The 21280-nt window shown below is 48.7% G+C and overlaps 1 protein-coding gene across 1 annotated transcript; it reads right to left on the bottom strand.

The window, feature by feature from the left end:
• Nucleotides 1-296: 296 nt before the first annotated feature.
• Nucleotides 297-15242, bottom strand: LOC119254732 (5-hydroxytryptamine receptor 5B). Its single transcript, XM_037521819.2, has 2 exons — nt 14466-15242; nt 297-1752 (listed from the first exon to the last, which is right to left on the bottom strand). The coding sequence occupies exons 1-2, from the start codon at nt 15240-15242 to the stop codon at nt 1420-1422; spliced, it is 1110 nt and encodes a 369-aa protein (XP_037377716.1). The 3' UTR covers nt 297-1419.
• Nucleotides 15243-21280: the final 6038 nt, after the last annotated feature.

Raw genomic sequence — 21280 nt, 5'->3', positions numbered from 1 at the left:
AGGCGCTTGGATTCCTACACATGTGGGCCACAGTCAATATTTTCGGGAAGGCTAAGGTTCACGATGCCAGGTTTGGAGGGCTCTGTTGGTGCTCTTTTTGAGTTCCACAGCAGGCATCTCAGTGACTTACACGTGCACGTGTATATACATGTGTTGCTTGTGTCCATATGTACAAATATGTAAGGCTATGTGTGCAGATGGCTATGTGTGAATATGTGTATGTGCACAAATGATTCTTTTTTTTAAAGATTTTATTTATTTATACGAGAGCTTTTTTTTAAGATTTATTTATTTATTTTATACAAGAACCGGGGTACAGGCCAGATGCGCTGGAGGGTGAGAGGATTCACCAGAGACAGAGTGGGGAACAGAACAGGCAGACTGACGAAATACAATGCTGAGGGGAGCAGTGGGTGAGACAGGAGAGGTCTGCTGTGCCATGTGGGTAGCTCCCTGGCTGGCCGGGAATCGAACCCATGCTGCAGAGGCTGTGGACAGCTTCACAGCACTGCACTCAACCCGCTGCGCCACTGGGAAGGCCCTGTGCATGAATGATTCCAAGCCTAGAAATGAATGCTGACAGTGTGTTTTTTGTTACACATACAAGTCAGTATGTGATAAAATGGGAGCACTTCTCACAGCTGCTCTCTTGAAGCCCAGAACAAGGGCCTCACCATGGGTTGGCAATACTGGCCACTCACTGGAATCACCTGGGAGCTTTCAAAGCCCTGCTGCCTGGATCTCCTCCCCGAGAATTGCCAATGTAATTGGGCTAAAGATCCTATGCATCCAGCAAAGTCTCTCACTGACAAAAAAAATAATCTAGAGAACTTACTAAAATACAAATTATCAGGCCTCTTTGTTGAATGTCTGATTGAGAAGAGAAGGGTTAGCTGAACAATCTTTTCCAAGGCAACATTTCAGATCATTCTCATCTCACAAATTGGGACACACTGCCTTAGATACTGGGGAACATAAGTTGAATTGGGTGGATGAGGAGTGGAGGGAGTGATATCTCACAGGGAAGTCCTGTGGCCTGAGTGGGTCCCAAGAGGCCCCTGGGGCCCTGTGCTGGAGACTCTCTCTAGGACTAGAGCATGAAACTGTGGAGAGGTGAATCAGTTTCCACTTGTGTCCACTCTATGAATTAGAGTGCTGTCAGGAAAGGATACCGGGCCAGTTCCTGCTCCATGGGGACACGGGCCATGCTGGACCCACCATGTCAGCCACACACATGGGATGAGGGCGGGGCGCACCTCACCACACATTTGCTCCGCTGAGAGAACCTTTGCTCCTGCAGTCTGGGACCAAGGGTGTGTCCCTGACACAGCTGTGAGGCGGGCTCCCAGATCACTAGAGAAGGCCAGAAACACGAGTTTCCTCCCCACACCTCTCTCGTGGGTCCCCACAAGCCCGTGTTTATCTCTGCTTGGTGAAGAGGCTCCTGAAAGCATTGTTGTAGTTCTTGTTAAATGCTGTGTAAATCAGGGGGTTGAAGAAAGAATTGGAGTAGCCCAGCCATAGGAATATGCTTTTCCAGATGGGGGGCAGGCTGCAGGCACACAGGGGGCTGATGAGCTCCGCCAGGAAGAAAGGGATCCAGCACAGCACAAACACGCCAATGAGAATGCCCACCATCACGGCCGCCCGCTTCTCCTTCTGCTCCCGCCACGAGTCCCCGCCAGCCTGGAAAGCTACCGCTGGCCGCCGCGCTGTGAACACCATCTCAGCCTCGGGAGGTGCCTCTTTTACCTTGGAACAAAGAAATGTGGAATTAAAAGGCTAGTCAGGGGGCCTCCCTGGTGGCCTAGGATTTAAGTCTCAGGCTCTGACCACTGAGGACTGAGTTTGATCCCCGGCTAGGGAGCAACCCACATGGCACAGCAGACCTCTCCTATCTTGCTCGCTGGCCCCCTCAGCAGTGTATTTCAGTCAATCTGCCTGTTCTGGTCCCCACTCTGTCTCTGGTGAATCCTCTCACCCCCAACCCACATAGACACACCTCTGACCCGACCCGCACCCCAGTTCCTCTATGTACAAATAAATAATCTTTAAAATAAAAGACAAAAAAAAAAAAAAAACACAGTGTAAGCCGTAATACTGGGCAGTAAAGTGGCTTGAGGCTACTCCCACCTCATCTAACACCTCAGTTCACTTCATTTGAGATGCATTAATACCGTAATCCATTAAAAATAGAAGTGGGGCCTCCCTGGTGGTGCGAGTGGTTAAGCACAGCACTATGAAGCTGTCCTCAGCCTCTGCAGCACAAGTTCGATCCCCAGCCAGCCAGGGAGCTACCCACAGGGCGCAGCAGACCTCTGCTGTCTCACCTGCTGCTCCCCTCAGCAGTGTATTTCGTCAGTCTGCCTGTTCTGTTCCCCGCTCTGTATTTGGTGAATCCTCTCACCCTCCCACGCATCTGGCCTGTACCCTGGTTCTTGTAAAAATAAAATAAATCTTTAAAAAAAAAAGTTCTTCAGAGAGTAAGAGTGGTGATCCCCACAGTGTTAAAACGATACAAAAAGGACAATAGAAAATAGGTATTTTATCATAGGAATATAATACTAAATATGATAGAAAAGGTGGGAGGCAGCTCAGAGAAGCAGGCTTAGTGTCAGACTCAGACTTTAGTTCCAGTCGTGCTGGCCGAGCTCCTTTCTGTCCATGAGGCTCGTGATTTTATCACCTGTCACAAGGTGATGAAACGGGAATGCGTGCCAGCCTAGCCTCTGGCACATGCACATCAGTAGTCACTCTGGAGGAGAGCAGGCTGGGTGATGGGGGTCAGGGGGCTGCACTAGGAGCCCAAGGACAGCAGACCCAGGCCTGCTCCTCACAAAGTCCTCAGCTGGAGAGGCAAACTATAAGCATAAATATTTCAAGAAACTATAATTATTGGGCTGAGTGGATTCTGTTTTAATTATGGGAGAGTTCTGTATTTGCTAGCTTCGAAAGAAACAAACTGTAAATGGCTTGGCGATAATAACTGGCTTTCCTTTAAGGAGGCTCTGGCGCTCCCCACACTTCCTTCCCTGTCCTGTGATATCTCCCACTTCCTAGGCCGCCAGCCCGCGCAGTGGGGCCTTCCTGACACTGGAGGCTCAATCTCATCTCCCTGTTTGGCACCGCGTTGTCCTCTTTTGTGGCCACTGTGTGATCATGGGTGTGATGTCCGGCTGAACGAGGCAGGGTCGGTGCTGTCCTTGTATTCACTACCCGCCTGGCAGCAGCCCCTTGTGTTTACCCGGGAAATAGCTGCTAAAGGAAGATTGAGCCTGAGGACAGACCGGCCTGCCGCTGCATTTCCCTTCCTTTTTTGGAGTGCTGCCAGACAGGGCCACAGATGGTGCTGAAAACTCAAACAAGAGACTCCCAAGCAAGGATGGAGAATAGTTTTTCTCCTAGACACAGCTAGAAGCAGCCGTCAGGACAACTGGATGACATGGGGCACTTCACAGTGTCCACACACACTCACCGCTCTCCTCACTGGGATGGGACGGCGGGAGGCATGATCATGGGGGTTCCCAAATGTCCTGTCTCAGAGAAACCCAGGACTCCCCTCTCTCAGCACTACCTTCCAGAGGATCTGTGCCTTCTGCTACGTCCCCTGACCACTGCTGACTTTAGTCAGGAAATCGCGAAAGGAACTCGAAAGCAGACGGATATGGGGACAAAGCAGAGTCCTGCCCTTGGCAAGTGCACACCTAGCCTCCTGCCACTCGTCACGTGGAGAGAAAGGAAGCTGCTTGATTCAAGAAATAGAATAAGGCCTCCCAGGTGGTGCAGGGGTTGAGCTCTGGGTTGTGAAGCTGCCCGCAGCCTCTGCAGCGTCGGTTCAATCCCCGGCCGCCGGGCGAGGGTCCCACATGGTGCGCAGACCTCTCCTGCCGCCCGCTGCTCCCCTCAGCAGTGTACTTCGTCAGTCTGCCTGTTCTGCTCCCGCTCTGGCTCTGGTGAATTCTCTCACCCTCCCGCGCTTCTGACTGTACCCAGTGCTTGTATAAATAAATAAATCTTAAAAAAATAAAAATAAAAAAGATTTATTTATTTAAAAAAAAGAAATAGAATAAATAACACCCACCCCACATACCCTGCTGCTTCCACTACACACCTAGTTGGCTTCACATACGCTGTGGCTGTTCACCGGAGCCCCCTCTTTAAGGAGTGGCACCAAAGCCTCTCCGCGCTCATGGGAAGGTGGGAGCTCCATGTCTACTTCTTTGAGCCAAAATCATACCAACCAATTAATTCCCATTCAGAAGATCATCAGCATGTCACCCGAGGAAGTCTGAGTTAAAAAGCACAGCCTCCTGAGATCTCTAAATAGGGAAGGGAAAATATGGCACGAAAGGAAGTGAAAGCAATTCATTTGTTTTCCTCCCACTAAGCTCATTCACAGGCACTTCCAGGCATTCCTCTGCAGACCTAGAGGACTGCCTAGGCACCTGAGTTCCTCCACTGGGTAATGCAAACTCCAAATCCTTGTTATGATACTGAAATACAGAAATGGGGTAAACTCCGTGCCAAGCTCTGCTGGGAGACAGAAATATTAAAGGCAAGTGCTCTGGTTAAACAGATTCAAACAACCCAGCCTCCACCCCGGCAGCATGTTTGCTTGCCAGAAGCCCATGTTTGCAGACTTTTCCCCTGCCTTCTAGAGACTTCTGTGACACTGGAAGATGGTGCCCCCTTTCCAGAAACAGCGCAAAGAAATAGGTGAACCAGGGATATCCTGCTTTGGAAGGAGACTGATAAGTTGGATTTTTTTTTTCATTTAAAAATGTAATATTCTGGACTCCCTGGTGGCACAAGGGGTTAAGCACAGCACTGTGAAACTATCAGCAGCCAGGCCGGCCAGGGAGCTAATCCACATGGCACAGCAGACCTCTCCGGACTCTCCCACTGCTCCCCTCAGCAGTGTATGTCATAAGATCTGCCTGTTCTGCTCCCCACTCTGTCTCTGGTGAATCCTCTCATGCCCCACACATCTGGCCTGTACCCCAGGTCTTGTATGCATAAATAAATAAATCTTTAAAAGAAATAAAATGTAATATTCAATGGAAAACCAAGAGAGACAAAAATTCCCATGAATCCATTATGAAACAGATACTATATTAACTGCTTGTAAGGGATGATTTAATTCATCTTCACAGCAAACTCTTGTGTTGTTATTATTATCCTAATTTCACAGCTGAGAAAAGGCTCCGAGAGGTTAAATACTTGTCTAAGTTGCCTAGCGTTGGAGCTGGAAGTGAAACTCAAATCATTTGAACCCAAAGTCACACACTTAACTCCTTCATGTTATTCTGTACCCTTAAGTAAAAGTGATTGGGATTATTTTCAGTGAAATAAGCCAGAAAGAAAAAGAAAAATATTGGATGGTTATAGGAGGAATATAGAGGAAACAAATGAGAGATGGGGGAAAGTAATTATAATAAATGAAAAATAAAAATCAACAGGCAACTATAAATCAGAGATATTCTGCAGGGAAGAGGAGGGAGAAGGATGAAAACAGGGGAGGGAAGAGCACAAGGGACTATGGTGATGGGACACGGGTGAATAGGTGGTGGGATTTCATAGGAACTACACCTGAAAGGAGAAAGCATACATTGTACAAAAATGAATGATGCAAAGAATATATAAAAATTTTTTAAAAAGTAAAAGTGATTGATCTCAGTGGCTTCCCATAGACCCCAATTTTAAGAATCATATTTGGGGGCCTCCCCGGTGGCGCAGCAGTTGAGTGCTGGGTTGCGAAGCTGCCCGCAGCCTCTGCGGCGCCGGTTCGATCCCCGGCTGCTCCCCGGCCACCGGAGGAGGGTCCCGCATGGCGGCAGACCTCTCCTGCCGCCCGCTGCTCCCCTCAGCAGTGTACTTCGGTCCTTCTGCCTGCTCTGCTCCCCCTCTGGCCCTGGTGAATTCTCTCACCCTCCCGCGCTTCTGACTGTGCCCAGTGCATGTATAAACAAACAAATAAATAAATAAAAAAAAAAAAAAAAAAAAAAAAAAAAAAAAAAAAAAAAAAAAAAAAAAAAAAAGAAGCAACCTATGAAGCTATCGGCAGCCACTGCAGCATGAGTTCGATCCCTGGCCAGGGAGCTACCCACATGGCACAGCAGACCTCTCCCAACTCGCCCGCTGCTCCCCTCAGCAGTGTATTTCAGTCAGTCTGCCTGTTCTGCTCTCCACTCTGTCTCTGGTGAATCCTCTCACCCCCCACACCTCTGGCCTGTACCCCAGTTCTTGCATAAATAAACAAATCTTTAAAAAAACATAGAACTTTATATTTTTTAAAGATTTATTTATTTATGCATGCAAGAGCTGGGGCAGAGGCCAGAGATGCAGGGGGTGAGAGGATTCACCAGAGACAGAGTGGGGAATGAAACAGACAGATTGACCAAAGTACACTGCTGAGGGGAGCAGCGGGCAAGTAAGGAGGGGTCTGCTGCGCCATATGGGTAGCTCCCTGGCCCAGGATCGAACTTGTGCTGCAGTGACTGCAGATAGCCTCATAGGCTGCGTCTTAACCCCTTGTGCCCCCAGGGAGGCCCCAGAAGAACTTTAAAAAAAAATAGAATCATATTTATGCTTAGGTGCTTTCAAAATGGACATCTCTATCTTCCTGGGCAATTTTTCTAGATCTCAAGCAACCTGCTCTGGGGCCATCCCTGAGCTTCCCCATCTTTCTTCTCTTGTCTTATCTCTCCCAGGTCTCTTTGCCCTGGTTCCCTCTGTACCTCTATCTGACGAATGACCATTTATAGGCTTAAGAGTCCTGCGACCATAGGTTAGAATTTCTATGCTGCAGGCAAGAATACAGACCATTATTATATACAAGGCCCCGTATAAAAGAAGAGCTCTGATACACAGATGGTTGGAGACCTCAAGTGCCATGGCCATTACCAAGGCCACACAAGCTAGAAAAGCAGAACAAAGGTGTCTGCTCAGTCTGCTGATTCCAGGCCTATGTGATTTCTCTCTGTCATGCTAAGACATGTCTTAAGAGTTCACCTAAATACCTTCTTAGAGTCTGTGGTTTTCCATCTATAATTAAGAAACAACTCTACCAAATAATTTGCACTCAGACATCTATTAATCACCTGCTGTGTGTATAGGGACCACCTACTAGAGATCCATCAAGTTCCAGTTTCAAATATTCTGTCCTACTCTTCCTACAAGTACTGGATATCAGGCCGTGGACTTTGAATCGTCACTCAAATACTGTGTCATGACTGACACTCCAGGAGGGGACAATGAGTCTCCTGAACTAGCACCCAACATAATGTTATACATATAAGAAAGACTCGATATATATGTATTGAATAAATAAGTGTTTGGGAGGAGACAATTCTCTTTCCATTTCTGCACATTTTGTCAGCAAAGTCTCTGGGAGCCTTGTTGTAAACTAGTTTGTTGAGGATGTTTGTAAAACAAACAGCCTTGGAAGATAAAGATAGTGTCTCCCAGTGGAAAGAGGGCACGCTTGCTTGCAACCTATCATAAAAATTCAGGTCTCCTAAGAGCAGCTGATTGATTTATTATTCAACACTGGACAAAAACAGATTTGAGTTCCCTACTCTGAGGGTTTCTCTACTGAAAGGCAAATCCATCTGGGCCCTTCTATGTCACTCCCATGGGATTTTGAGAGACAGAAGTGATACCAAACGTGGAGCTCTTGCTGCTTGTGGGCCAGGAACAATAAACACCCTTGACTCCCATCCAGGAGTCTTGGGTCTTCTGCTGCATTCAGTGTACTATGGCAGACTGATTTCTTAGCTTGCAAGCGTGGGGTACCTCAGCTTTGCACAGTTCCTGATGTATGTCTAGTACTTAGCTAGGCGGCTCTGCTCACTGTCTTAGTTACAACAGCAACATATTTCAAGTCAGGTGATTCAGGAACCATGTGCTGGACAATTATAACACACAAACTTCCTACCTTAATAAAGAAGGTTGGTTTAGCGAGTCAAATATTTTATAATATAGCATTATCTCAGATGCACTTTTACAGTTTGAGTTTGTCATCACAAACTCTAGAGCTCAATACTACACATTTATTTCTGCCTGTACAGGCTACCAAGTGCTTTCCCATACACTGTCCAGCCTTTCGGGGCCATTGTGCTATGGACAGACGGGGCCTTCCTGGTGGGCGGGGGGTTTGAACACAACCTATGAAGCTGTTCGCAGCCTCTGCAGCACGAGTTCGATCCCCAGGCTGGCCAGGGAGCTACCCACATGGCACAGCAGGACTCTCCTGTCTCACCCAATGCTCCCCTCAGCAGTGTATTTCAGTGGATCCGCCTGTTCTGTTCCCCACTCTGTCTCCGGTGAATCCTCTCACCTCCCCCCCACCTCTGGCCTGTACCCCAGTTTTGTATGCATAAATAAATCTTTAAAAAAAAAAAGACCTTGGGCCTCCCTGGTGGCGCAGGTTGTTGTACGCCGCACTGTGAAGCTGTCCGCAGCCTCTGCAGCAGGAGTTTGATCCCGGCCGGCCGGCAAGAATCCCACATGGTGCAGCAGACCTCTCCTGTCTTGCCCACTGCTCCCCTCAGCAGTGTATTTCGTCAGTCTGCCTGTTCTGCTCCCCACTCTGTCTCTGGTGAATCTTCTCACCCTCCCATTCATCTGGCCTGTACCCCAGTTCTTGTATAAATAAATAAATCTTTAAAAAAAATAAAAGTAAATAAAAAATGACTTCATGCATTTATAATCCTATAATTGTGGTCTACTAAAATTCTTCCCTTGAGAGCAGAGACCATGTTTGTTCATTCTTTGAAACCTCGGAGGTTGTGAGGTGGTCAGTAAGAGTCAATTTAATTTTGAACACTACCAGTGTGTCTTATCATGAAGGTTTTACATATCGAGAAGTTCATTGGTCCTTCTCCCAAAGATAGAATCTAATTCTCCTTCCCTTGAGTGTGGGCTGAAGTAATGACACATTTATTATGAACTGAATATAGGGGATGGGATCAGGTATAACTTCTGAGACTAGGTCAAAAAAGGCATTGCAATTTCCCCCTTGCTTCACTCCTGGGGGCTGGGGAAGCCAGGTGCCCTGTTGTGACAACACTCAACAGCTCTGTGGCGAGGTCTTCCTGGCACAGGGCTGAGAAGTTCTGCCCATAACCATGACAGGGGGAGCCGAGCCTGGGGCAAGCTTGTGAAGGCCACCACCTCTCACAAGACACCTCGGGCTAGAACTTTCTACTAAGTCGTCCCTGAGGCCTGGCCCGAGGAACAGGGGGTTAGGACATGTTTGTCATTTTAAGCTGCTAAGCTTTGCAGTAATTTGTTACACAAGCAGTAAATGACTAATCCACCTATGATGGTAGGTAATAAAATAATTTATTATTTGTAATCTATCAGAGGAAATTAAAAATAAGCATGAAAATAATGCAGCATCTATCATATATGGATTATTTTAGATACTCTCTACACATTATTATTTCATTGACTCTTCACCAGAATATTATGGGGCAGGTGGCAATATTTCCATTTTACTGACAGGGAAATGCAGGCTTGGATTAAGTCACTTGGTGAAAGTGAGACTCAGTGGCACAAAAAGCATGAAAACTCAGCTCTCTTTTGTTTCCAAAACCCTGCTCTTACCCACTGTGCTCACAGTCTCCCAACACACTTATTGATAGAGTGGATGAGTGAAACGGAGCAAGCACCTAGGAGAGCCCTAGGCACCGTGGCCTCTGGGGGCCCCTTCTTCCATTAAGAAGATATTAAAAATTGGGGCCTCTGATGGTGCAAGGGGTTAAGACAGCACTGCGAAGCTTCCCGCAGCCACTGAAGCACGAGTTCAATTCCTGGCCAGCCAGGGAGGTGACCCACATGGCGCAGCAGACCTCTCCTGACTCGCCTGCTCTCCCCTCAGCAGTGTATTTCAGTATTTCTGCCTGTTCTGTTCCCCACTCTGTCTCTGGTGAATCCTCTCACCACCCCCCAACTCTGGCCTACACTCCAGTTCTTGTGTGCATAAATAAATAAATCTTTAAAAAAAAGAAAATATTAAAAATTATATTTTATGGCCATATTATAAAGGCTAATAAAATCGAGGCTGGGGTCATTACTATATATTCATTACTATTATGTTCATTTTCCTCTAATTTTACAAGAAATTAAAATTTAGACATTTCTATGGCCATGGGCCGCTACCTATGTGTGGCTTTCAGTTCTGGGCCACCATGCTAATAAACAAGTGGGCCTTGGCGTTGGCCTCGGCCTCGGCCTCTCTGTGCCTAGAGATCAGACAGCAGTGGAAAAGAAGAAAAGCAAACCTTTTTATTTTATTCTTTTAAAGATTTATTTATGTATGTATACAAGAGCTGGCATGTAGGCCAGAGATTCAGGGGATAAGAGACAGTGGGGAGCAGAACAGGTGGATTGACTGAAAGACACTGCTGAGGGGAGCTGCAGACGAGTCAGGAGAGGTCTGCTGCACCATGTGGGTCACCTCCCTGACCGGAGACTGAACTCATGCTGCAGTGGCTGGGGATAGCTTGATAGTGCTGTGTCTTTAACCCCTGGGCCACCAGGGAGGCCCCGAAAAGCAAAACTTTTGATGTCATAATATGTCACTTCTATTGACCCTGCTTTTTCCTTCCTCTAAGGACAAGTAAAGAGCACCAGGCAGTATGAAACAGCTATAAACCACAAAGGCAGCTTGGGGGTGGGAAGCAGAATACACTGCACACTTAATGCTCAGCCCACAAGTTTGGAAGAAAGGCTGGCAGCATGGGAATTCACCTGTCTCCTGGCTGGCAGTGCCGCTGTGTCCAACTGACTCCCGCTCTCCTGGAAAAGACACTTTGCATGTGTAGGTTTGAGCCTCTGCACCTGGTGAAATATCTTGACTAGGCTGTGATGGCCTGCCTCATCCCTGTGAAAGTGAGAGGCCTGTGGAAGTCCAGTTTCTGGAGACAGCACAGAGTCAGGGAAGTGTAAAGAAAAGACCAGGGATTCTAGTTCTGGTGCAAATTCCAGCACCCCCACTTTATAATTGTGTGGTCTTGGGTGACCTCACGTGTGGCACCTTGGTTTTGTCATCTGAAAATGAGGCTTGCGTGGCAATGGCAGTCAGTGCTCACCAAACACTGGCTCCTTTCCCAGCCTCCCTTAGATTTCACAGCTTGTGGCTGGCCATGGGCTGTGAGCAGAAATGACATGTGGCTGCTTCAGGGTAAGGCAGTTAAAAGCTTCTGTGTCTTGGGCCTCCCCTGGTGGCGCAGCGGTTGAGCGCTGGGCTGCGAGGCTGCCCGCAGCCTCTGCAGCGCCTGTCCCCCGCCAACGGCGAGGGTCCCACAAAAAAAAAAAAAAAAAAAAAAAGTGGCTTTTGTGTCTCCACATATCTCGTCTCCATCCACATGGAAGCCATATGTTTGGGCAGCATAGTGAACAATGATATGGGCCCTGCCCCACGAGTGAGTGCCTGGAGAAGAGCCGTGCAGTGGGGCTGCCAGGCCCACACTGAGCTTTGGGTGAGAATGAAGAACTGTAGGTTTGGGGGTCACATATTACTGAACCTATGCTAGCTTGTCCTGTCTAATGAGACCGTAAAGCCAACTTGACTGAATCATGAGGGTCAAGTAAGAGGATGAATGAAAGCATCAGAAACAGTGTCTGCAAGAGGGAACTCATTCAGCAAAACTTTGTTTACTTCTCTACTTTCAAAAATTGCATTTTGGGGGCCTCCCTGGTGGCGCAGAGGTTGAGCGCTGGGTTGCGAAGCTGCCCGAAGCCTCCAGGGCGCCGGTTTGATCCCCAGCTGCTCCCCGGCCACCAGAGGAGGGTCCCGCATGGTGCACAGACCTCTCCTGCCGCCCGCTGCTCCTCTCAGCAGTGTACTTCGGTCCTTCTGCCTGCTCTGCTCCCCGCTCTGGCTCTGGTGAATTCTCTCACCCTCCCTCGCTTCTCACTGTACCCAGTGCTTGTATAAATAAATAAATAAATCTTTAAAAAAAAAAATTGCATTTTCCCCAAAAGAATTAATCCCTGCCCAGGAGCAGTTACAGACCCCTTTGTGATATTATTTTAACGCCGGGACCTAGCCACAGAATCCTGAAAAAGACAAGGGATGTACACAGCATGGTCGCCAGAGGTCTGCAGACCTGGTAAGTACCTCTCTCACCCACAGAAAGTGGTAGAGACACTTTGCAGGATTGAAATTCAACTCAACTCTCAACTAGAGTGCAGGAAAAAGCTGATAGGGGAAGACAGAGAGATACTACTCCTGGCATATTATTATTATTATTTTTTTAATAGAGGCATGTTATTTATTTATTTGTTTGTTTGTTTGTTTGTTTTGTTTATACATGCACTGGGTACAGTCAGAAGCCCGGGAGGGTGAGAGAATTCACCAGAGCCAGAGCGGGGAGCAGAGCAGGCAGAAGGACCGAAGTACACTGCTGAGGGGAGCAGCGGGCGGCAGGAGAGGTCTGCGCGCCATGTGGGACCCTCCTCTGGTGGCCGGGGAGCAGCCGGGGATCGAACCGGCGCCGCAGAGGCTGCGGGCAGCATCGCAACCCAGTACTCAACCACTGCGCCACCGGGGAGGCCCTATTTTTTATTTCTATAGGGTGTCCTCTTGCCAGAAAGCTTGCAATGGCTGACTCGGCAACATTACCCAGATATTTGGGTGAGGGTTGGCTGGAGTTTAAAGAAGCATGAGACTTCCAAACACCATCTCATCTACAATCTCAGCATCCTAAGATTCAGGATCATCGGGCATAACAGATCAACTCTGTGCAATAAAGAAGAGAACTTGGGAAGTAACGTGGGACAGGGGCTTGCCCAGGGTGCTACTAGCAGTGACTGGCAAAACCTGAATATTGCCCCTGGCCTCTAGAGATCTTTTTCCTGACCAGTGGCCACCCAGGATTGGCCAGGCTCTGGTTCAGTCCTGTCTTTTTTATGTCACCTGCCCAAATGGAGCCCATGATCACTAACAGAAAAATGAGCACTAAATGCAGGCTTGGCAAGCCTTTCTGGCATCAAGTCCACCATGATTGCGCTGGGTGTATATAGGAGCGATGTAACTCACAAAAGTCAGCCCTGCCTCTGCAATCAGACAGAAAAACTATAATCACCCCAGGCATTTCAAAAGGACCTCTCAATGAACAACATTAATTCTGAATAGAGCTTTCCTCTACCAACACTCCCAATTATATCCTTGACATTCCTATTTTGTGCTACAAAATTCCTCTGCCATCTGATGAATAGAAAAGAACCCTGCTTTTAAAAACATATGCAGCTGAGTAGCCTAAGAACACATCTGATTACTTTCTAAAATTAAAATTAAAAAAAAAATGAAAAACATATAAAAATGTACCCTGTCTGTTTTCCCCCTTTCATGCCCACCTCCACTTTCTCTGGCTCATATTTTGTACTTGGAAAAGTACAAAAATGCTGTAAATTCCCAGGACTCTGGGCCTGTTATGTGGATGCCTGGAACGCCTAAAAAGGAAAGTTCACGTCATCTAGGGTGAGGAGGGGACTGACATCTATCAGGGCCTGGAGAAAGTGCAGAAAGCTCTGTACAGATTAGTGACTACAAAGCAGAGAAATTCTACCAAATGCAGCTTCCTCCATCCATCTCAGAGTTGAAGAATGTGAAACCTTATGCCACCCACCTTGTGCCAAGTGCTTCATTCATCATCTAAAGTCATCCTCACCCAAAACCTTATGAAGTTGGAATTAACTTGTTTAAAAATGAGGAAGGGAGGCCCATGGATATTCAGTAACAGCCCTCAATATCCCCCAACTGGGATTTGAACCCACAGTTTTATGTTGTTCCACAGTCACTAGAGCGTGCCACGGAGACTGGAATAGGGCAAGGAAAGGCACACCAGGGCTATGTTTAATCCTCAAGCTCCCTCGGAGCCCTTTTGCAGAGTCAGTCTGCAGAATTGGAAGATACACTTTTTGGACTGCAAAGTAGAGTGGTGTAGACCGAAAACAAGGAGTGAAAGGTTTCAGAAATTTCCTCGACCACCAGACCAGTTACCAGCCACTGCTACCCTCTCTTTCTAGCCCAGATTAAGCAGTTGATGGCTGCGGGAATCCTACGGACACAACCACTCCTGGGGAAAGGTGACAGGAGGTACAGAAGGGCCCTCCGCTCTCCCAGAAAGGCTGTACCTGCCAGCCCCCTCCAGCCTGATGGTGTGCCAGCGCCTGCACCAGCTTCAGCCCTAGTGTGCAAGTGCTGAAAGCTCTTCTCGCCCGGCACCAGGCATGCAGGGAACTAAGCCTCCAAGCGCGCAGGGTGCACACGAGCCCCCCGGGGAGCGCTTCTGGAGAGCAGATGGCGAGCTCCCGCGCGTGCAACCGCGTTAGTGGCCAACATTTCGCTCGCGCCCCAAAAGTGCAGGATTCCGCTGCCAACTTCTCCTTTCTCTGAACTTCTTCCTCCCCGCACCCGAACTCCTTCCCCTCCAGTTCCTCCCGCCGCCCCTCACCTGCACGTTGGCGGGCACCGGCAGCACAGCCCGGCGTCGGCGGCCAAAGCGCAATTTGGCCGCTTTATAGATCTTCCAGTAGACAAAAAGCACCACGCCAAGCGGCAGGTAGAAGGCGCCGCAGGTGGAGAAGACGGCGTAGGAGGGTTCCTGGCTCACCTGGCAGCGCTGGCGCCGAGCGTCGTACACCTCGCCCCAGCCAAAGAGCAGCGGCGCCAGGGCGATGAGAGCCGACAGCGCCCAGGTGAGCGCGATCATGAGCGCCGAGGCGCGGCGGCGGGTGCGCAGCGTGTACTGCAGGTGCCGCGTGATGGTCCAGTAGCGGTCCAGGGCGATGGCGGCCACGTTCCAGATGCTGGCGGTGCAGCACAGCACGTCGAAGGAGATCCACACGTGGCACAGGCCCCGGCCCAGCCGCCACCGTCGCCCAGCCGACAGCTCGCTCACCAAGCTCAGCGGCATCACCAGCGCGGCCACCAGCACGTCCGACACCGCCGTCGAGGCCACCAAGTTGTGCGGCACGCGGTGGAAGGCGCGGACGCGCAGGATGGTGACCAGAACCAGCAGGTTCCACAGGAAGGTGGCTGCCATCAGCAGCACCAGCAGCGTCACCACCAGCACGGTGAAGACGGAAAAGGATGGCTCTCTGCCCGGAGGGAAGGCGCCGCCCGGGGTCGACCCGAGGATCCCGCCCTGGCTCGGGACGCTGCTGAACGCCTCGGGCTGCGGGGGAAGGGCGAGGCCGCCCGCCGCCACCGAAAGGTTAGCCGCTTCCATGGCGCGCGGCGCGGGATCCCGGGTGCCCCGCTGGAGACGCACGCGCGGTGCCCGGGTTCTGCGGGGACCGGGCGAGCGAGGGCGCGGGAGCCGGCGCTGCAGGCAGGGGGTGATCAGAGAGGGGCGCAGCTCGCTCTGCCTGCTTCCTCGTTCGGGTCGCAGCCCCTTCCTTGGCGCTGTGCCGCGAGACTTCGTGGACCTCCTTTCCAGCAGAGGGAAAAAGAGTGGATCACTCAGGAGACCGGAATGCTGGGTGCGCCAGGCCCTCCCGCCTCCTGTCTCCGTCCCCAGGGCAACTGGCTGTCCACAGGGCTGGGAACCCGAAAGCGCAGCCGAGTGTCCGCGCGCAGGGGCGCACTTGGGAGAGTTTCCCCCAACCCACGCCGGCGACTCTGGAGCCCGGCGGCGTCTGGGGGCGGGGTGGTGTAGGGCAGCTGCCACCACCCGCAAGGCTGGTCCCTGCTTCCGCGGTGCGGAGAGGACCTTAGTCTTGGAGAAGGTTCCCCAAAGTGCAGGAATTCCCTAGCCTCCACCTTCCCCCGACCTCCCCAGGGCTGCTGGAACGGTTGGACGTGGGGGAAATGGAGGGGCCATTTCCCTCTGACCCCCAGGACAGAGGGGTCTGATTTCCTGGAATCTGCGCCCAATTTATACCTGAAAAAGGAGGCGCGCCATGCTGGAGTATATAAAACTAGAAGCTAGTGAGCCCGACTCCATTCTGCTGCTGTGCTGGCGCACTTCTGCCTGAGGAAGTTCACTCTGGCTCTGCTCAGACCTAGCAGGGCATTTCTAGGCAGTTTGTCGGAGGCATGAGGGGCAAGTGCTTCCAACCTCTTCATCCCAACTGCCCCTGACCATTCATATACCTATTTACATCACACCCACACTTTCCACCCCAACCCCTCAGCCCACCCCTTTCGGTTGGTAACATTCTGTGTATTCTATGTCTTCCAGTTCTATTTACCCAGGATAAGGCTGGAGTTAGTTTGCTGGCCCTTTTACAGTGTCTTACTCTAGTCAAAAATAGGCCAACCATAATAAAGTCAACCTAGAACTGTTTTACTTTTGTTCTTAGGAGACAGTAAAGAATACAGAGCCCAAACTGCCCCTTGGCCGTGGTCCAGGGCTCTTAAAGGACATTCTAGCAACAGTCCAGGCTAAGCAGGGCACTTGTGAGGGAGGGTCTGTTCCCAGACAGAGGAACCTTCTGGAAATATCATGGAGGCTGCAGCAAGTGGAGGGGTTATCCCCCTAGTACCCAGCCCCTGGCATTTGGGGCAATCTCTGCGCCGTGTGGGAAGAACACTCCAGGAATGGCTTCTTTACTCCTCTTCCATTCACAGAGTAGCTACTGTTTGTTTCCTGTCTATGACAGTTTCTGCTTACACACCCAGACCTGATAGCACACACAGGGGTACAAAAGCAACATGCAAAGGAGTAATACTATATATGCATATATATGAACTTAGAGGCATGTCAAATAGTTGATAAAAATATCAGAAATGGTGGGCTGTTCAGGGATCACAGAGATAGGGGAATCTATGATCAGAAAACTACTTACTGAAGTGTAGGGAAGGAACTTAGGTACTGGATATGATGAGTTGGGTGAGACCTGGGGGGACTATGCAAAGTTAGGGTGAAGTCAGCAGAAAATGAACATAGAGTATGTTGACTTTATACTGGAGAAAGCTGGATTTTGGAAAGTTTAGAGAACATTGATATGAGGAAGACAATGTTTTATTTTTTTTTAAAGATTTATTTATTTATGCATGCAAGAGCTGGCATATAGGACAGAGGTGCAGGGGGTGAAAGGATTCACCAGAGACAGAGTGGGGAACAGAACAGGCAGATTGACTGAAGTACACTGCTGAGGGGAGCAGCGGGGGAGAAGGAGAGGTCTGCTGTGCCATGTGGGTAGCTCCCTGGCCAGGGATTGGACTCATTCTGTAGTGGCTGTGGATAGCTTCATAGGTTGCGTCTTAACCCCTTGTGCCACCAGGGAGGCCCAGGAAGACAATATTTTAGAAGAAATTTTAGTGACTAGTCTTTGAATTACTTTTGTTATAATATCCTCCCCAGTTTGACAAACATTTTAAGAACAAAGAATATTAAAAATGTAAAAGCATTCATATTGCATCAGTCAGATGCATGGTATGCTTTTATTTCTATCTTTGCTTCTACCCACATACATTTTTCATGCCTAAAATTAATTTTTTATTTTGCAGATTTCTCTGAACACTTTTCATGTTACTATGTGTTCTTTTCACAGTCACAGTTTTTATATTGTAACTTTTATAAATTGAGAGATTTTGAGCCACTTAGACTTTCCGAGACTCCATTTCTTCACTTAACAAATGAGAATAGCCCTTTGGTCATGTGATGGCGGGGTGGCAAGGGCGGAAGCTGGGGCTGGGGCCACAAGGGGTGCCCCTTGGTGCCCACTTGGTGCACATCGCTGGCCCTGCCCAGCCACTCTGGTGCTGCCCGGTGACAGGTTCTTTAATGGAGCAGCTGGCCTATCTGCACACCTGGTTTCATCTCGTGATTTACAGACCTCAGCTCTGAAGCCAGTTAAACATTCCCACTGGCCGGGCACAGAGTAGATCCATCCTCGCGATGCTGGACTTCCTAGCTGAGAACAACCTCTGTGGCCAGGCCATCCTGAGGATTGTTTTCTGTGGCAATGCCATCATCGCCGAACTTTTGAGGCTCTCAGAGTTTATTCCTGCTGTGTTCAGGTTAAAAGACGGTGCTGATCAACAGAAATATGGAATATCGTATTTGACTTCAGCTGTTTTAAAGGTCCAGAGTTATGGGAAAGCAAGCTGAAGCTAATCCAGAGCTACAAGATTTAGATGAAGAATTTCATGAAAACAATATTGAAATTGTGACCAGATTTTATTTAGCATTTCAGAGTGTGCATAAATATATTGTAGACTTAAACAGATATCTAGATGATCTCAATGAAGGTGTTTATATTCAGCAAACCTTAGAAACTGTGCTTCTCAATGAAGAAGGAAAACGACTTCTCTGTGAAGCGTTGTACTTGTATGTAGTTATGTTGCTGGTCATGGAGCAAAAGACTGTCAGAGAGAGAATGCTGGTTTCCTACTACAGATAACGGCACTGCCCGATCTTCTGCTGACTCAAATATGGATGCTAATTGTAAACTGATTCAAAGTACAGGTTATTCCAGCCAAGCAGGAGCCAAAAGACCACCCAACTACCCCAAGAGCTACTTCCAGAGAGTGCCTGTCAATGAATCTTTCATCAGTATGGTCATAGGTCGACCAAGATCTGACGATATTTATAACCAGGTCTCCGCCTATCCTTTGCCGGACCATGGCAGCACAGCCCTGGCCACGCAAACAGCCACGCTCTACATGATTCTCTACTTCGAGCCCTCCATCCTGCACACCCATCAAGCAAAAATGAGGGAGATGGTGGATAAATACTTTCTAGATAATTGGGTAATTAGTATTTACATGGGGATCACAGTTAATCCAGCAGATGCTTGGGAACCTTACAAAGCTGCAAAAACTTCTTTAAACAATACCCTGAACCTGGACCTTTCAAACGTCAAAAAACAAGCGAGCGGATATGCGACTGTCAGTGAAAGAGTGCACTCTCATGTACAATTTCTGAAGGAAGGTTACTTGAGGGAGGAGATGGTTCTGGACAACATCCCGAGGCTTCTCAACTGCCTGAGAGACTGCAGCGCTGCCACCCGGTGGCTGATTTTTCATATGGCAGATCAGGTACGAGAACATGGCCACCTACGCTGCCAGATAGGTCAGAATTAAGATGCACTTCTTGATGCAAAGTGGTGCAGGGGAGAGAGCCCCTGGGTAAGAATCAGGTTGCTTTCCAAGCTAGTCTTTTCATGTCACCTTGGAAATTCAGTGGCCCACTAGCACAGCCACTTTGTCGGCACTGTTCAGTGCTAGTGAATATGAGATTTACCTCCACATTCATAGGAGCTTACCACCAATTGGGGAGATCAGATGTATAGATATGAAAAAACATAACTGCAGATCTGTGCTAGGTAGAATAATATTTCCCCAGCCTCCCAGAGATGTCCAGGACTTGACTTCTGGAAACTGTGGGCATGAGACAAAGAGAGTGAGGTTGTAGACTGAATTAATGTTGCTCACCAACTGACTTTAAAGTATGGAGGCTAGGAGACTGTCCTGGATTATCCCAGTGAGCCCAGTGTCATCACAAGATCCATTAAATCAGGAAGAGGGAAGCAGAAGAATCAGAACTGAGAAGATGGCATCACAAGAAAGACTCAACAGGCCTAGCTCTAAAGGTAGATGGAGTGACAAGCCAAGGAAGCTACTGAAGCTTCTTCTAGCTACTGAAAAAGACAAGGAAACAAACTTTCCCCTACAACTTCTGGAAGGAGCACTGCTGACACCTTGATTTTATTTTTTTTTTCTGTAAGAGGCAGTTCATTAAAAATAAATGAAGAACAAACAAAAGTAAAATTTAAATCATGACTGAGTCCATATTTCAAAGAACCATGAGTCTGAAAAAAGCACAAAACAAAGATGTGATGAATCATGTTTACAAAGCAGTTGCATAAACATGCAATAAAGAGAAATACCTTTGCATTAAAAAAAAACAAAAACAAATGAGAGTAATTATACCTGTCAGGAGCTTATTACAAAACCATATTCATAAGGCCAGCAGCACAGGACTGAGTATGTGTTCAATAAACGATGACAACCGAAGCTATTTTTAACTTCTAGCTTAAACCTTGTGATCTTTTGAGTCGATCATAATCTTTACAGTTTTTTTATTCTCTCAAATACTTGTAACAACAAAACATTTTCACATACTTTATTTCACTTTACCCATACCTGCTGTAGGCATCATTCCCATTTGCAGACGGAGAGACTAAGGGGTTTATTGACTTGCCTTGTGCCTGAGGAATGTCTCAGCTCTTCTGACCCCTTGTTCCCTATTTGTCCAAGACACCAAACCACTTTCCATGCACTGGACTGTGATCTCATTGAACTCTTTCTTTATTTTTTTAAAGATTTATTTATCTATGCATACAGGAGCTGGGGTACAGGCCAGAGGCGCAGGGGGCAAGAGGATTCACCAGAGGCAGAGTGGGGAGCAGAATAGGCAGACTGACTGAAATACACTGCTGAGGGGAGCAGCAGGCAAGTCAGGAGAGGTCTGCTGCGTCATGTGGGTTGCTCCCTGGCCAGCCAGGTGATCAAACTCGTGATGAAGAGGCTGCAGACAGCCTCACAGGTTGTGCCTTAACCCCTTGCATGACCAGGGAGGCCCTCATTGAACTCTCATATAAATTCTTTTATGTAAAAAGTCTGAATTTTTGCATTTTAGAAAACTGTGTTTTCTTAATTACAAATTATCTTGGGCTTCTCCATCCTCATCTCAAGCCAGCCTTGCTCTGCTCAGTGCGCTCAGCCTCTTGGCGTTACAGGGCAGGGTGAGGGGCACCTCAGAAACCCCAAACCTGCCTGTTCTAAACAGGTTCTGCCATCCGCCCCATCAACACAAAACATATAAGACCTTTAATGAGAAGGAACTTTAATACAATTAGTGTGCAATACAGAAAAGACAAAGAATGTGGTTTCTAAATCAAGCACCCAAATTGTGGTAAATGCCCAGCCAAAGAGGGTTGGCCCTAAGCAGGGCCACTGAGGCCCAAAAGCCTGCCACAAGTCTAAGGCACTTTGTGGTGGGGACTGATATAAGAGTCAGAAACAGCCAGACAAGTTTGGGAGGAAAAGAGCAAAATCAAAATCAAGATAAAAGCTGCCGGGGCCTCCCCGGTGGCGCAGCGGTTGAGCGCTGGGTTGCGAAGCTGCCCGCAGCCTCTGCGGCGCCGGTTCGATCCCCAGCTGCTCCCCAGCCACTGGAGGAGGGTCCCACATGGCGCGCAGACCTCACCTGCCGCCCGCTGCTCCCCTCAGCAGTGTACTTCGGTCCTTCTGCCTGTGCTGCTCCCCGCTCTGGCTCTGGTGAATTCTCTCACCCTCCCGCGCTTCTGACTGTAC

This window comes from Talpa occidentalis, unplaced genomic scaffold (genome assembly GCF_014898055.3).
Source record: "Talpa occidentalis isolate TD23 unplaced genomic scaffold, MPIMG_talOcc4v2.1 talOcc4.3, whole genome shotgun sequence".
Lineage (NCBI taxonomy): Eukaryota > Metazoa > Chordata > Mammalia > Eulipotyphla > Talpidae > Talpa > Talpa occidentalis.
The sequence above is the reverse complement of the archived record's forward strand: the minus strand, read 5'-3'. Positions and strand labels throughout refer to the sequence as shown.

What these genes read in the sequence shown, in the direction of transcription:
- LOC119254732 (XM_037521819.2), bottom strand. Translation starts at nt 15,242, where the DNA reads ATGGAAGCGGCTAACCTTTCGGTGGCGGCGGGCGGCCTCGCCCTTCCC. An exon ending in CGGTGCCCGCCAACGTGCAG is followed by an intron (nt 1,753 to 14,465) that starts GTGAGGGGCGGC and finishes CTTTGTTCCAAG; the next exon opens with GTAAAAGAGGCACCTCCCGA.